Genomic DNA, 12469 nt, shown 5'->3' with positions numbered 1-12469 from the left:
GGGGGAATGGATGAGGGTGCTGACAACACAGTGGATAGTGACAGGGATGGCAGAGTATGGAGCCTCTAGTGGGCGAGGAAGGCTGTCTATCTGACGAGTTTGTAATCATGCTCAGATGCCGAGGAGCTCAGAAGGTGGGCAACTGTGACCAGTGATAGTCATGTATATAGAGATTAGAAATGCATGTGAAAACGTCTCAATGTCAATTGCTTTGGAATGAATTCTTCTGTATGAAAAAAAAAATTAAAAAAATAATGATTAAAAAACAATAATTAGTAGATGTGAAAAACATTAAAAAAAAGAAAAAACATAGTGTTAAGTTTTAGGATTAAACAAAAAACGTAATGCTTAGGCACTTATAAACTAGTTGGGTTTTTACCATGGAGAGATAAGTACACAAAATCACCATTACAGATGCCTCTGATGATGCACTTTCTATTTAGGGATAACTAGAAATAATAACTAATAAGCAACGCCACAGGCTAGGGTAAAGATGAGTCAGTTCTATCTGCCACCACCAGATGGCACTCTCAAGCTGAAAGGAATCTTCAGAAAATTAACTCAATTTCCAACATTGACCCAATCAATAAAGCAGCTAATAACAAATACTATGACCAGAATTTCTCTCTAACAGAGAAATAACTGTATTGCATAACCTCAGTTACTGTTTTAGGATACACAGAACAAAATGAGTCACATTGTTAGGTATTCCCTTTCTGCAATGACCAAGCAGGTTAGCTAACTCAGCTAGGTCAGCTGGTGAGAGTAAGTCATAAATTTGCTCCTTCCACAGAGTAAGCGTCAGAACTATGGAAGACCAACAGCACACTTAGTGTAGAATACTGGGTTCTAAGTGCACACAAGAAACACTAAGCAAAGTCCAACCTCTTTAAACTTGGTTTTCTAATATGTCAATGGAGCAGCACAATGGCTTTACTTGAGACCTGAGTATAATTAATACTGAGTGTCAATAGAGTCAATAAGATTATTCCTCTACTTTCTGCATCTATCAATTTTTGTCTTTATTTTGAGAGAATTTAGTGGTTTAAAAATAAAAACAGCCCAGCATGATGGCACACAGCTTGCATCCCAGCACTCAGGAGGCAGAGGCAAGCAGATCTCTGTGAGATTGAAGCCAGCCTGGTCTATGTGCAATAAGTTCCAGGCCAGCTGGGGCAACAGGGAGACCCTGTCTCAAAAAGACATAAATAAATAAATAAATAAATAAATAAATAAATAAATAAATAAATAAATAAACAAATAGTAGTAAAGTCTTAAATTACCATTAGGAATTAAGCTCTGTGATTTTTCTAGTGTAGTGCCAGCTATACTGAGCCATTTATCATAGACATGTTTTTGGAGGATTTTCCTTTGGTTCTATCACATCCTTAAATATAAATAAATTCAGTAACATTGAAACAAAAGATTCACATTTCCTTAGACTCAGCATTTCTTACTTTTTCTTCTTTTTTATATCCAGTACTGGGGATTAAACATGGCCCTCAAACATCTTAGGCAAGTACTCTACCACTGATTAAAGTCCCAGCCTTTGACTTAGTAGTTCTTTTAATAATTCATCCCACAAATGCCTGTACCTAAAAACATGCTCAGAATGCTTACTTCACTACGTAGAATGGCAAGGAAGGAGGCAATCTGTGAGTGGCATACCCTGCTCTTATCCCCCAATATCGTTTCTTCCAGATACCCTTTAACAGCACGATGCCAAGTTTTAACCAAGGATGCAGCTAAATTTCCCACCATCTGAGCAGGCAGGAATGGCCATGCAATAACTATCTGGTGATGAAGACAGATGTCAGTGCTGGATGGCATAATAAAAGGAGCACTATATACTGTCTACACTGTCATTTCCACTTACTGTTGGCTTGCATACAACTGAAGTTGCAACAGCCATTCTGTACTCAGGGAGAGTCACATGGAGAAGAATCCAGCTACCACTGAACTCTTCCATGAAAGAACTAAATCTGTATTTTGTTTAAACCATTGTTTTGAGTTCTTTTCGCCTCAGAAGTTTAAACTGAACTCTAATACACAATCTGTGTCCACAAGTAAAGCAATCAATAAATAAATTATCGAAAATCTATACATTACCTGACCATTAAAAACAAAAGATAGAGTCAGGCATGGTGGGGCATGCCTTTAATCCCAGCACTTGGGAGGTAGAAGCAGGCAGACCTCTGAGTTTGAGGCCAACCTGGTCTACACAGTGAGTTCCAGGCCATCTGGGGCTAGAGGGAAATCCTGTCTCAAAAAGACCGCCCCTCCCCCTACAAAAAAAAAAAAAGGAAACATCTAACTCTCATTAAGAAGACAGGTTCTGGCCCCATGCAGCACATTAAAACTCCATAGGAAACTGTCTAAAAAGTACCTGTGGAGACCACACCCTAGCTTAACAAAATCTGAATCTGAATATTGTATGTGTCATCCCATCCTGTCACATCCCCTCACCCCCACCCCAGGAGCTTCTCATCCAAGATGCATGATGAACTCTAATATGCAGTCAAGACGGAGAACCACCAGACTCCAGATGGAGGAAAGCACTGCAGCAAGGCTGGGACACTTCACCTGACTCCTCCCAACTCCTCCTTCACCCCCTACATCTACCACATTTATTATTTGTCTGAGGAACTAGACAAGAAACAAAAGACTAGAGTCTGATTCCAAGGGGGTGGCCTCTCCACCCCCATTAGATCTGTGCTTTTAGGTTCAGTGATAATTAGCATGTGTGACTTGTCCAAGACCACTAAAAGATACTTAAATGTAAAGAAGCATTCTATCTGAATCCACTGTTCCTTCTAAGCCAGGTTAACACTTAGGAGATATAATTCTTCCTATGTCTAATTTTTCTCTAAGAACTCTGATGAATTTCTCAAGACACTGATTTAAGGGCTAAAGAGATGGCTCAGTCATTAAAAGCAGTGGCTTCTCTTGCAGAGGATCTGGGTTCGGCTCCCAGCACCCACACAGTGGTTAACAACTGTCAGTAACTCCAGTTCCACAGGATCCAATGCCCTCACGTGACCTCCACAGATACTGCACAACATGGGTACACCTACCTAACCTACATGCAAGAAATACACTCATACACATAAAAATAATAACATATATATTTTAAAAGGCAGTGATTTAAAGCTGCCACAAAAGGGCACCCAGACAGCAAGTGCTGCATGCTCACTCGTACACAAGGAGCCTCACTACAAAGGCCTTACAATGATTACAGATCAAATAAAAAAGGTTACTTTGCTATGGTTTCCTCTTACTTCCCACACTGTTTAATCCAGTATATACGATTACTTATTCAAACATCTTCCATCTGGCAATAGGTTAATCCAGAGATAAATGGCTTAGTACCTTACCTAGTTAACCAGCACACAAAACGTTTTTATTTTATTTTTGCTAAGTAATTAACAGCACTGCTGTTGAACTGAGAAATAGTTGTAGTAGTTTACTATACAGGGATCTAATGTACCAATGGCTGTGGTGATCACTTCCAAAGTATTAAACCATTAAAATCTCAACACAGCCAAGAATTTTAAAGTTGTAAAAAGTCAGTCCAACATAAAGGAAAATGCAATTATAAAATTCGTAGGAAAATGGTTGAAACTGAAAAACACTGTATTAAATGAGGCAACCCAGGAACAGGCAGACAAAAACCACACACCCTCTCTAATGTGTGGATCCTAGCTTCTAATTTTTAAGAATGTATTTTTAAGTGGGAATAAAGGTAGAGGTCTGGAAACTTTCTTAGGAAGGACACCATGAAACTGGAAAAAAGAGGCTTTGAGAAGGATGGGAAGGGCAACAGAATACATGTGATACAAAAGTCAAATGGGGAATACTAGGGGTGGAAGAGACCAGTAGGTACAAGAGGAGGGGCGGGAGGAGGGGAAGGAGGAGGTGTAGGGCTGGGGAGGTGGGGAGGGAATCAACCAACCAAATAATAGGAATGTATGAAAATATCATAAGGGAACCTATTATCCTGTAAGCTAATTTTTGAAAGAGAAGAGAGAGAGAGAGAGAAATTAATTCAAGTCAAGAACTTATATAAAGATGTGGAGCTAGCAAGTTGTGGTATGAAAAATGAACCACCAAACTAGACTCCAGTCATCACTGCTGCTATGTGCAGAGCCTACACGTAAAACACTGCATAAGGCTGAAGTACTAGTGTCTCGACAATGGGAGTCAAATTGAGAGAAAAAGAACTCTAAAGATAATGCATTTTAGCATTACCTCCTTCATGACAGACAATCTTTTCTCAAGGCTTGAAGTTTCTGGTTTCAGCTTCTTCCATTTTCTCTTCAAAGCCTTTTCTTGGAGTTCCCAGTGTACCAATGCTCTATTCTTTGACTTGTGTATTTCATGACGACGCACCTACATAGAAATAAAAAACTGTAAATAAGTTCTGTCACTATTAAGAACAATGCACTGTTTTTATAGCTCTGAAATGGCTTCATGTGGAAGTGAAGGAAAAGTTCCTAAGGCTGAAGAGATGTAAGCCAGGAGTCTCAAAGAGTTGGAAGGGTGTGACTGAGGAATAAAAGCAGATATATTTGGCTTTACAAACACTCAGGTATTCAGAATTATGAATATGAACAAAACTCGGGTCATTTAATGAAGTTTTTATCATGCAAACAAATCAAACTACTAAAAAGAATAACAATCAAATATTACATAAGAATTCTGATTGACAGAAACAACTGAAGTGGTATTTTTTTGAGACAACTGGAAAATGCTGGATATGGACTAGATGTCATCCAAACTGATTTTTACTTCTTTTGGGTAGGATAATGGCATTGTGGTTATTATGTTTTTCTTTATTTTTATTTTATCTGTATGAGTGTATTGCCTGCATGTTGTGCCAATGCCCACAGACATCAGAAAAGGATGTTGGATCCCCTGGAACTGGAGTTACAGATGGTTAACCACCTTGTGGGTGCTGGAAATCAAACCCAGGTCCTTAACAAGAACAGCCAGTGTTCTTAACTGCTGAGTCATCTCTCCAGTCCTGTTATGGATTTTTTTTGTTGTTTTGTTTTTTGAGACAGTCTCTCTGTAGCCCCAGTTGACCTACAATTAATTATGCAGACCAGGCTGGCCTGGATCTCAGACATCCCCCTGCCTCTGCTTCCCATATGCTGAGATTAAAGTGTGTACCACCACACCTGGCCTTTTTTTTTTTTTTTAATAGTCACTGAGTGTATGGACACACTGTTTTGATCTTTAGGCCATCTTTTAATGGGTCATTCGTTTTCTGGATTCTTTGAGTTCTTTATATATTCTGAATGTTAAACCTCTGTCGGATGTGTCACTGGTGAAGATTTTCTCCAACTCTGTGGGTTTTCTCTTCACTTCCTTGGTTGTTTCTTTCACTGTACAGAAGCTTCTTAATGAGGTCCCACTTGTTGATCTTAATTCGAGCAAACGATAACCGATTTAGAAAGTCCTTTCCTACACCTATAGCTTGTAGATTATTGCCAATGTTTTCTTCTAACAGTTTCAGAGTTTCAGGTTTCACATTGAGGTCTTTGATTCATTTGCAGTTGACTTTTGTGCAAGGTGAAAGTCAAGGTTCTAGTTTCATGCTTCTACAGGTAGAGATCCAGTTTTTCCAGCACCCGTTGCTGAACATGCTGTCTTTCCTCCAGTGAGTGTTCTTGACCCCTTTGTCAAATACCAGGTGGCTGAAATTGCATGTACCCATGTTTGAGTCCTCAATTGTGTTCTGTTGATCTACGGGTCTATTTTGTGCCAGTATCATGCCATTTTTATGACTACAACTCTGTAATACAGTTTGAAATCTGATATAGTAATCCTTCCAGCATTGCTCTTTATGCTCTGGTTTGCTTTAGTTATCCAGGGTCTTTTGTGGTTCCATATGAATCTTAGGATTTTTTTTTCAAATTCTGTGAAGAACATCATAGGGGTTTGGATTGGGATTGCATTGAATGTATATATTGCTTTTGGTTGGATGGTCATATTCACAATATTAATTCTTCCAATCCATGAGCGTGGGAGGTCCTTCCATCTTTTGGTGCCTTCCTCAAGCTCTTTCTTTAAAGACTTAAAATTTTCATTGTAGAGATCTTTAATGTGCTTTGTCAGGTTTATTCTGAGATATTTTATTTATGTGAGGCTATTGTAAATGGGTTTCCATATACTCTTTCTCTGATTGTTATTGATAGATAGAAAGGCTACTGATTTTTGTAGATTAATTTTATAACCTGCCACTTTACTGAAAGTGTTAAATCATTTCTAGGAGTTTTCAGTGAAATTTTTGACATTTTTTTTTTTAGGTATAGTACCATTATCATCTGTAAAAAGGGATAATTTGACCTCTTGTTTTCCTATTATTACTCCTTTAATTTCCTTCTCTTGTGTTATTGCTCTAGCAAGAGTTTCAGGTACTATATTAAAAAGGAGTGGAGATAGTGGACAGTCTTGTCTGGTTCCTGATTTTAATGGGAATTTTTCCAGTGTTTCTCATTTAGAATGACGTTAGCTGCGGGTTTGTTATATATAATTTTAATTATGTTGAGGTATGTTCCCTCCAGTCCAATTCCCTCTAGGACTTTGAACAGAAATGCATGTTGAATTTTGTCAAAGGCCTTCTCTGCATCTATTGAGATGACCATGTGGTTCTTGTCTTTGAGCCCATTTATATGATTTGTGACATTTATTGACTTCTGTGTATTGAAACATCCCTGCATCTCTAGAATAAATCCAATTTAATCATGGTGGGAGGTCTTTTTGACGTATATCTGTATGCAGTTTACAAGTATTTTGTTAAGAATTTTTGCATATATGTCCATTAAGGATACGGGGTCTATAACTCTCCTTTTTTGATTCTATCTTTACCTAGTTTGGGTATTAGAGTGATGGTGTCTTCATAGAAGGAATTTGGGAGTTCACCCTCTGTTTCTATCTTTTTTACTACTTTAAGTAGTATTGGTTGTAGATCTTCAAATGCCTGGTAGAATTCTGCTGTGAATCCATCCAGGCCTGGGTTTTTTAAGTTAGGAGGTTTTGTATTACTATTCCAGTATCTTTTTATGGGTCTGTTTAAGCTATTTAAGTTAGGAGGCTTTGTATTACTCTTTGTTTCTTTATATGGGTCTGTTTAAGCTAATGATCTCTTCCTGGTTTAGCTTTGGTGATTCCCAGGATTTTAGATATACATCCATTTCTTTTGTTTTCAATTTTAACATACTATAGGTTTTTAAAGTATTCCCTTATAATGTTCATGATCTTTTTGTTGTCTGTTGTAATGTTTCCCCTTTCATCTCTGATTTTGATTTGGAGTTGCTCTTTCTTTCTTTTGGTTAACTGGGCCAAGGATCTATCTTGTTTATCTTTTCAAAGAACCAGCTCTTGGATTCATTGGTTCTTCGTATTGTTTTCTTTGTTTCTATTTCATTAATTTCTGCTCTGATTTTTAATTCTTCTTGTGTGCTGGATCTCATCTGTTGTTGCCTTTCAAGAGTCTTGAGTTGCAATGTTAAATCATTTATTTGTGCTCTTTCTGACTTTTAATGTAGGCACTTAGAGCTATAAACTTACCTCTTAAGACTGCTTTTAAAGTGTCCCAGAGGTTTTGTTGTGTTATAATATCCTTTTCGTTTAATTCTAGGAATACTTTTATTTCATTCCTAATTTCTTCTTTAAACCACTCATCATTCAGGGGTATGTTGTTTAATCTCCATGAGTTCATGTAGTTACTAGGGCTTCTTTCAGTGTTGATTTTAAGCTTTATTGCATTTTGGTCTGATAGAATGCATGGAATTATTTCAATTGTTTTTGTATTTGTTGAGGTTTTGTATTTGTTGAGGTTTGCCCCAGTATGTGGTAGATTTTGGAGAATGTTCCATGGGGTGCTGAATAGAATGTATATTTTTTGGTGCTTGGGTGGAATATTCAGTATATGTCTGTTAGACCCATTTGATGTATGGTATTGTTTAGTTCAGATGTCTCTCTATTTATTCTTTGGCTGACTTGACTGATGGAGACAGTGGAGTATTGAAGTCCCCTACCATTGGTGAGTTGGGATTAATCTGTGTCTTAAAGTTCTGTACTATTGTTTTTATAAAGTTGGGTGCACCAGAGTTTGATGCATGTATGTTCATGATTGTACTATCTTCTTGGTCAATTGTTCCTTTGATCAGAATGAAGTGACCTCCTTATCCCTTCTGATTAGTTTTACTTTGAAGGCTATTTTGTCAGATTATACTTGCAATCCCTGCTTATTTCTTGGTGCCATTTTCTTGGAATATTTTTTTCCACCCTTTCGCCTTAAGGTAGTGCCTGTCATTGAAGGTGAGATGGGTTTTGTTTCTTTTTTTAAAATTTTTTAAAATTTTATGTGTAATCCATTCAACTAGTCTGTGTCTTTTGATTGGGAAGTCCAGTCCATTGATATTTAAAGTTACTATTGAAAAATGTGTATTGATTCCTGTCATTTTAATTTGTTTGCATTTTTGGTCTCTGTTTCCACAGTTAAACCTTCATTTAGTTTCTCTGTTATCCCTTGGGTATAGTTTTTCCTTTCTCTGCTCTTCGTATTGCTTCAAGAATTCTCAGGAGGGCTGGTTTTGTGGACATGAATTCTCTCAGCCTATTCATGTCATGGAAGATTTTTCTTTCCCCTTCAACTATAAGACATTTTTGCTGGGTAAAGTATTCTGGGTTGATATCTATGGTCATTTAGAACTAGGAATACTTTGGTCCAGGCCCTTCTGGCTTTCATAATTTGCATTGAAAAGTTAGTTACAATTCTGATGGTTTTCCTTTATATGTGACCTGTTGTTTTTCTTTTGTGGCTGCCAATATTCTCTCTTTGTGCTATACATTTAGTGTTTTTAGTTATATGCCATGGGGAGTTTCTTTTCTGGTCCTATTTGGTGTTCTGTGTGCTTCTGTATTTGTATGGGGATATCTTTCCTTAATTTTAGGAAATTTTCTTCTACAATCCTGTTGTAGACCTGGTCAATACCATTATCCTGAGATTCTTCTCCTTCCTCTATATTTATGATGTGTAAATTTGGTCTTTTCATGGTGTCCCACATTTCCTGCATGCTCCATTCCTGTATTTTAAAAAAGTTTTCATAATCTTTGCTTGAATGGTCCAATTCTTCAACTTTATCGTTCAGTCTTGATATTGTTTTCCATTTCATTCATTCTATTGTCTAAGCTTTTTCTTGTTGTTTCAAATTGGTTTATTGAGTTTTTCACTTCCTTATTCATTTCAGCCTGAGTTTTCTTCAATATTTCTATGGCTTTTATGAATTCAGACAGAAAGTTTATTCCTATCTTATTTTAGTTCTTTGATTTGTGTGTTCTTTAAATTCACTGAATTCTTTGATCATGTTTATGACTGTTCATTTAATTTCTGCATCCTGAGTTATCTCTAGAGGGTTCTCATTGTAGAACCCTTCTATAGGACTGGTAGTGTTTGGTGGGGACATATTATCTGGGTTTTTCTTTTTTTTTTTTCATTGTGATTTTGGCATTGGATTTCTTTTCTAGTTTGTGATTCTCGTGTGAAACTCAAGCCTTCCTTTGTTGAGCTGAAGTCTGCTTGTTTGTGTTCTTGATATGCCTTGGTTGGTCTTCTTGGGTATGAAAAGCTGATTGTTCTAGGCTTCAGGTTCTCTCTCTCTTTTTCTTTATTATGTGTTATTTTATGTCTATGCGTGTATTGCCTGCATGTAGGTAAGTGCACCCGTGATGTGCAATGCCTTCGGAGGACAGAACAGGCTGTCGGATCCCCTGGAACTGGAGTTACAGACAGTTGTTAGCTGCCATGTGGGTGCTGTGATTCAAACCTGGGTCTTTTGCAAGAACAACCAGTGTTCTTAATCATTGAGCCATCTCTCCAGCTCTCAGGTTCTCCCTTTTAATTAATTTTATATTGGAGGGACCAGATGGCTCTAGTCCAGCTAATCAAGCATTGCATCAGAGACCCAAGTCAGGTGCAAATCAGACACTCTCAGACTTCCTCCTAAGGTCTGGGCCCCTACTAGTCAGCAGGCACACACAGCACCATTTGGGAAGCTTGGTAGGAGTCCTGATTCAGGCATTCTCAGGCAGGCTGCAAAGCTCTGGGCCCCTGGTGAAGACCAGAGAAGCCTTGCCCTGTGGTAGTGGGAGGGCTGAAGATGGTCCCAATGTAGGGGGATGGTTGCGATTTGGAAAGCTCACCACCACCTGAGGCCAGATTTAGGCTCTCTCAGGCAGTCTGGAAAGGTCTGGGCAGACTAAAGGACAGAGCTGTCCAGGCCTGCGGCAGTGGGAAGAGTTGCAGATGGTCCCAATGTAGGGGTATGGGCACAGAACAAGGTAAGAGAGTAGTCTAGAGATCTGGGGTGCTAATAGCAAAAGTGGGCCTGTGCCTAAGACTAGAAGGGGAACAGGGTGTGGGGTTCACAGAAATTGAAGTTGCTCAGACTATAGGGGGATCAGGGCACAGTCAAATTAACTCTCAGTATTAAACTTACCAGATCTTCAGGAGTCGCCTGATGAACAGTTAGATCATTCACAGTATTCTTAAAAAAAAAAAAAAAAAAGATAAGCTCTCTTTTTTAAAGTTTCTTTATAAAAAATTAACAGTTATTGGGTTTTAATTGCTAAAAATTGATTCAAAATCCTGAGATTAAAAATTCTTTCTTTCCAGGAACCAATATTCTCAATATAAATGTTAACATAGATTCCTTTTATATAGCTTACAGAAAATAGCTGTTTTTAGGTGTCTTACAGGAAGTTAAGTACTCAATTATATCAAAACAAGGAAAAAATAGAGCAGTATACATTCAAAGTACATTTAACTAAAGATAAAAATTTCAAGTGGTTTTCCATGGAATTCCAGGCTTTCAGGAGGCAACTGTGAGGATTGCTAACAGAAAGTGCAGTCACTAGACAGGATGCTGAGGAGACTTCTTCTGAGGACACAGAGTCTACTTCATTAAAATTCCAATTTTTCAAAGGAACCTGAAGTTACAGCCCTTGGCATGTGTACCTTTTTTAAAAAGGAATGCAAGAGCCGGGTGTGGGGGCCCACGCCTTTAATCCCAGCACTCAGGAGGTAGAGGCAGGCAAGTTTCTGTGAGTTTGAAGGCAGTCTGGTCCACATAGTGAGTTCTAGCCCAGCTGGTACAGGGAGACACTGTCTTTTTTAAAAAAGGACAAAAAAGTAAAAAAGAACCCAAATACCCTGTTCTTCCCCGAGACCAAGGATATGCCCAGAAACTCACCGACCCTATCTCACACTGGCTCCAGACAGCACCTAAGCCAGGCGTGTGCTCCCCTAGCCCTGCCTGTTGTTTACCGCCTGGACTTACATCCCATTCTTGCTTCACTGAAGCTTTCTTCTTTTTCACTTTCAGAGTTTTCCTTCCGCCTCCCCGGGGACTGAAACGACTCACTCTGATCAGTGACATCTAGGAATATCAACAAAGAAATGATCATACAGCATGGCGGGGGGACAACATCAAAGAACCAAAATCATAACAATCAAAACATCACAAGAATCTAACACAATGAAAGAAACAGGCTATCAAAATACTGGTTTTCTCATTGTACAATTAATAATAAATTGAATTGACACCAATAACCATAATAAAAAAGCTTTTAAGTAACACATTTTGGGTTTAATAAAGAACTCGAGAAATGCAGAGATTACGACCTAAAATAGAGAAAATGGTTATACTTTTTGTCAGCAGACACAAAACTCACAATTAGCAGAGAAAATGCCAGTAACATGCTAATATGAATATAAAAGGACAGAAAGCAATAGCAAAAAAACACCTAACCACATGGCTGCCCCAAATCACTATTGCATGCATGCTCACTTGAATGGAGTCTACACTTTTTATTTTATTTTTTTGGTCTTTTTGAGACAGGGTCTCCCTGTAGCCCCAGCTGTCCTGGAACTCACTATGTAGACCAGGCTGGCCTTGAACTCACAGAGATCTGCCTGCCTCTGCCTCCCAAGTGCTGGGATTAAAGGCATGCACCACTACACCTGGCTAGAAAGGAGTCTACACTTTATTTTTTAAAGATTTTATTTTTATTTTATGTGTATGAGTGCATTGCCTGCATGAATGTAAGTGAACCCATGTAATGTAATGCCCATGGAGGTCAGAAGAAGGCACTGGATCCCCTGGAACTGGAGTTAGGGATAGCTGTTAGCCACCATGTGGGTGCTGGAAACCAAACCCAGGTCCTCTACAAGGGTAGCCAGTGCTCTTAGCCACTGAGCCATCTCTCCAGCCCCAGGAGTATACATTTTAGAGACCCTAAAGGTCTCAAAGCACTTCTAATGAATCTTCACATAACATTAGAGGTGGCTTTTATAAATTACTAGCATGCTCAAAATCAGCAAGTGCTCTGACCCACATGGCGCCATCTCACTAGTGCACATTTGTCAATTCTTGGTATTATTACCTATTCGTTTTATTTA

At 38.4% G+C, this 12469-nt stretch overlaps 1 protein-coding gene across 14 annotated transcripts in view; it reads right to left on the bottom strand.

The window, feature by feature from the left end:
* Nucleotides 1–12469, bottom strand: part of Spice1 (spindle and centriole associated protein 1) — a 65579-nt gene that overhangs the window by 45820 nt on the left and 7290 nt on the right. For 8 of the 14 annotated variants that reach the window (XR_003851692.1, XM_029570350.1, XM_029570351.1 and 5 more), the window contains exons 2-4: nt 11262–11447; nt 10509–10556; nt 4249–4389 (exon numbers count right to left, since the gene is read on the bottom strand). Coding sequence is in view for 13 of the 14 variants with exons in the window: in XM_029570350.1 (XP_029426210.1) it covers nt 4249–4389; nt 10509–10556; nt 11262–11447 (375 nt within the window). In the remaining variant the exon portion in view is untranslated. The remainder of the gene's footprint in view (nt 1–4248; nt 4390–10508; nt 10557–11261; nt 11448–12469) is intronic. The other 6 variants (XM_017801641.2, XM_017801642.2, XM_029570354.1 and 3 more) reach the window with 1 other exon arrangement.

This window comes from Nannospalax galili, unplaced genomic scaffold (assembly GCF_000622305.1).
Source record: "Nannospalax galili isolate Female #2095 unplaced genomic scaffold, S.galili_v1.0 scaffold743, whole genome shotgun sequence".
Lineage (NCBI taxonomy): Eukaryota > Metazoa > Chordata > Mammalia > Rodentia > Spalacidae > Nannospalax > Nannospalax galili.
The sequence above is the reverse complement of the archived record's forward strand: the minus strand, read 5'-3'. Positions and strand labels throughout refer to the sequence as shown.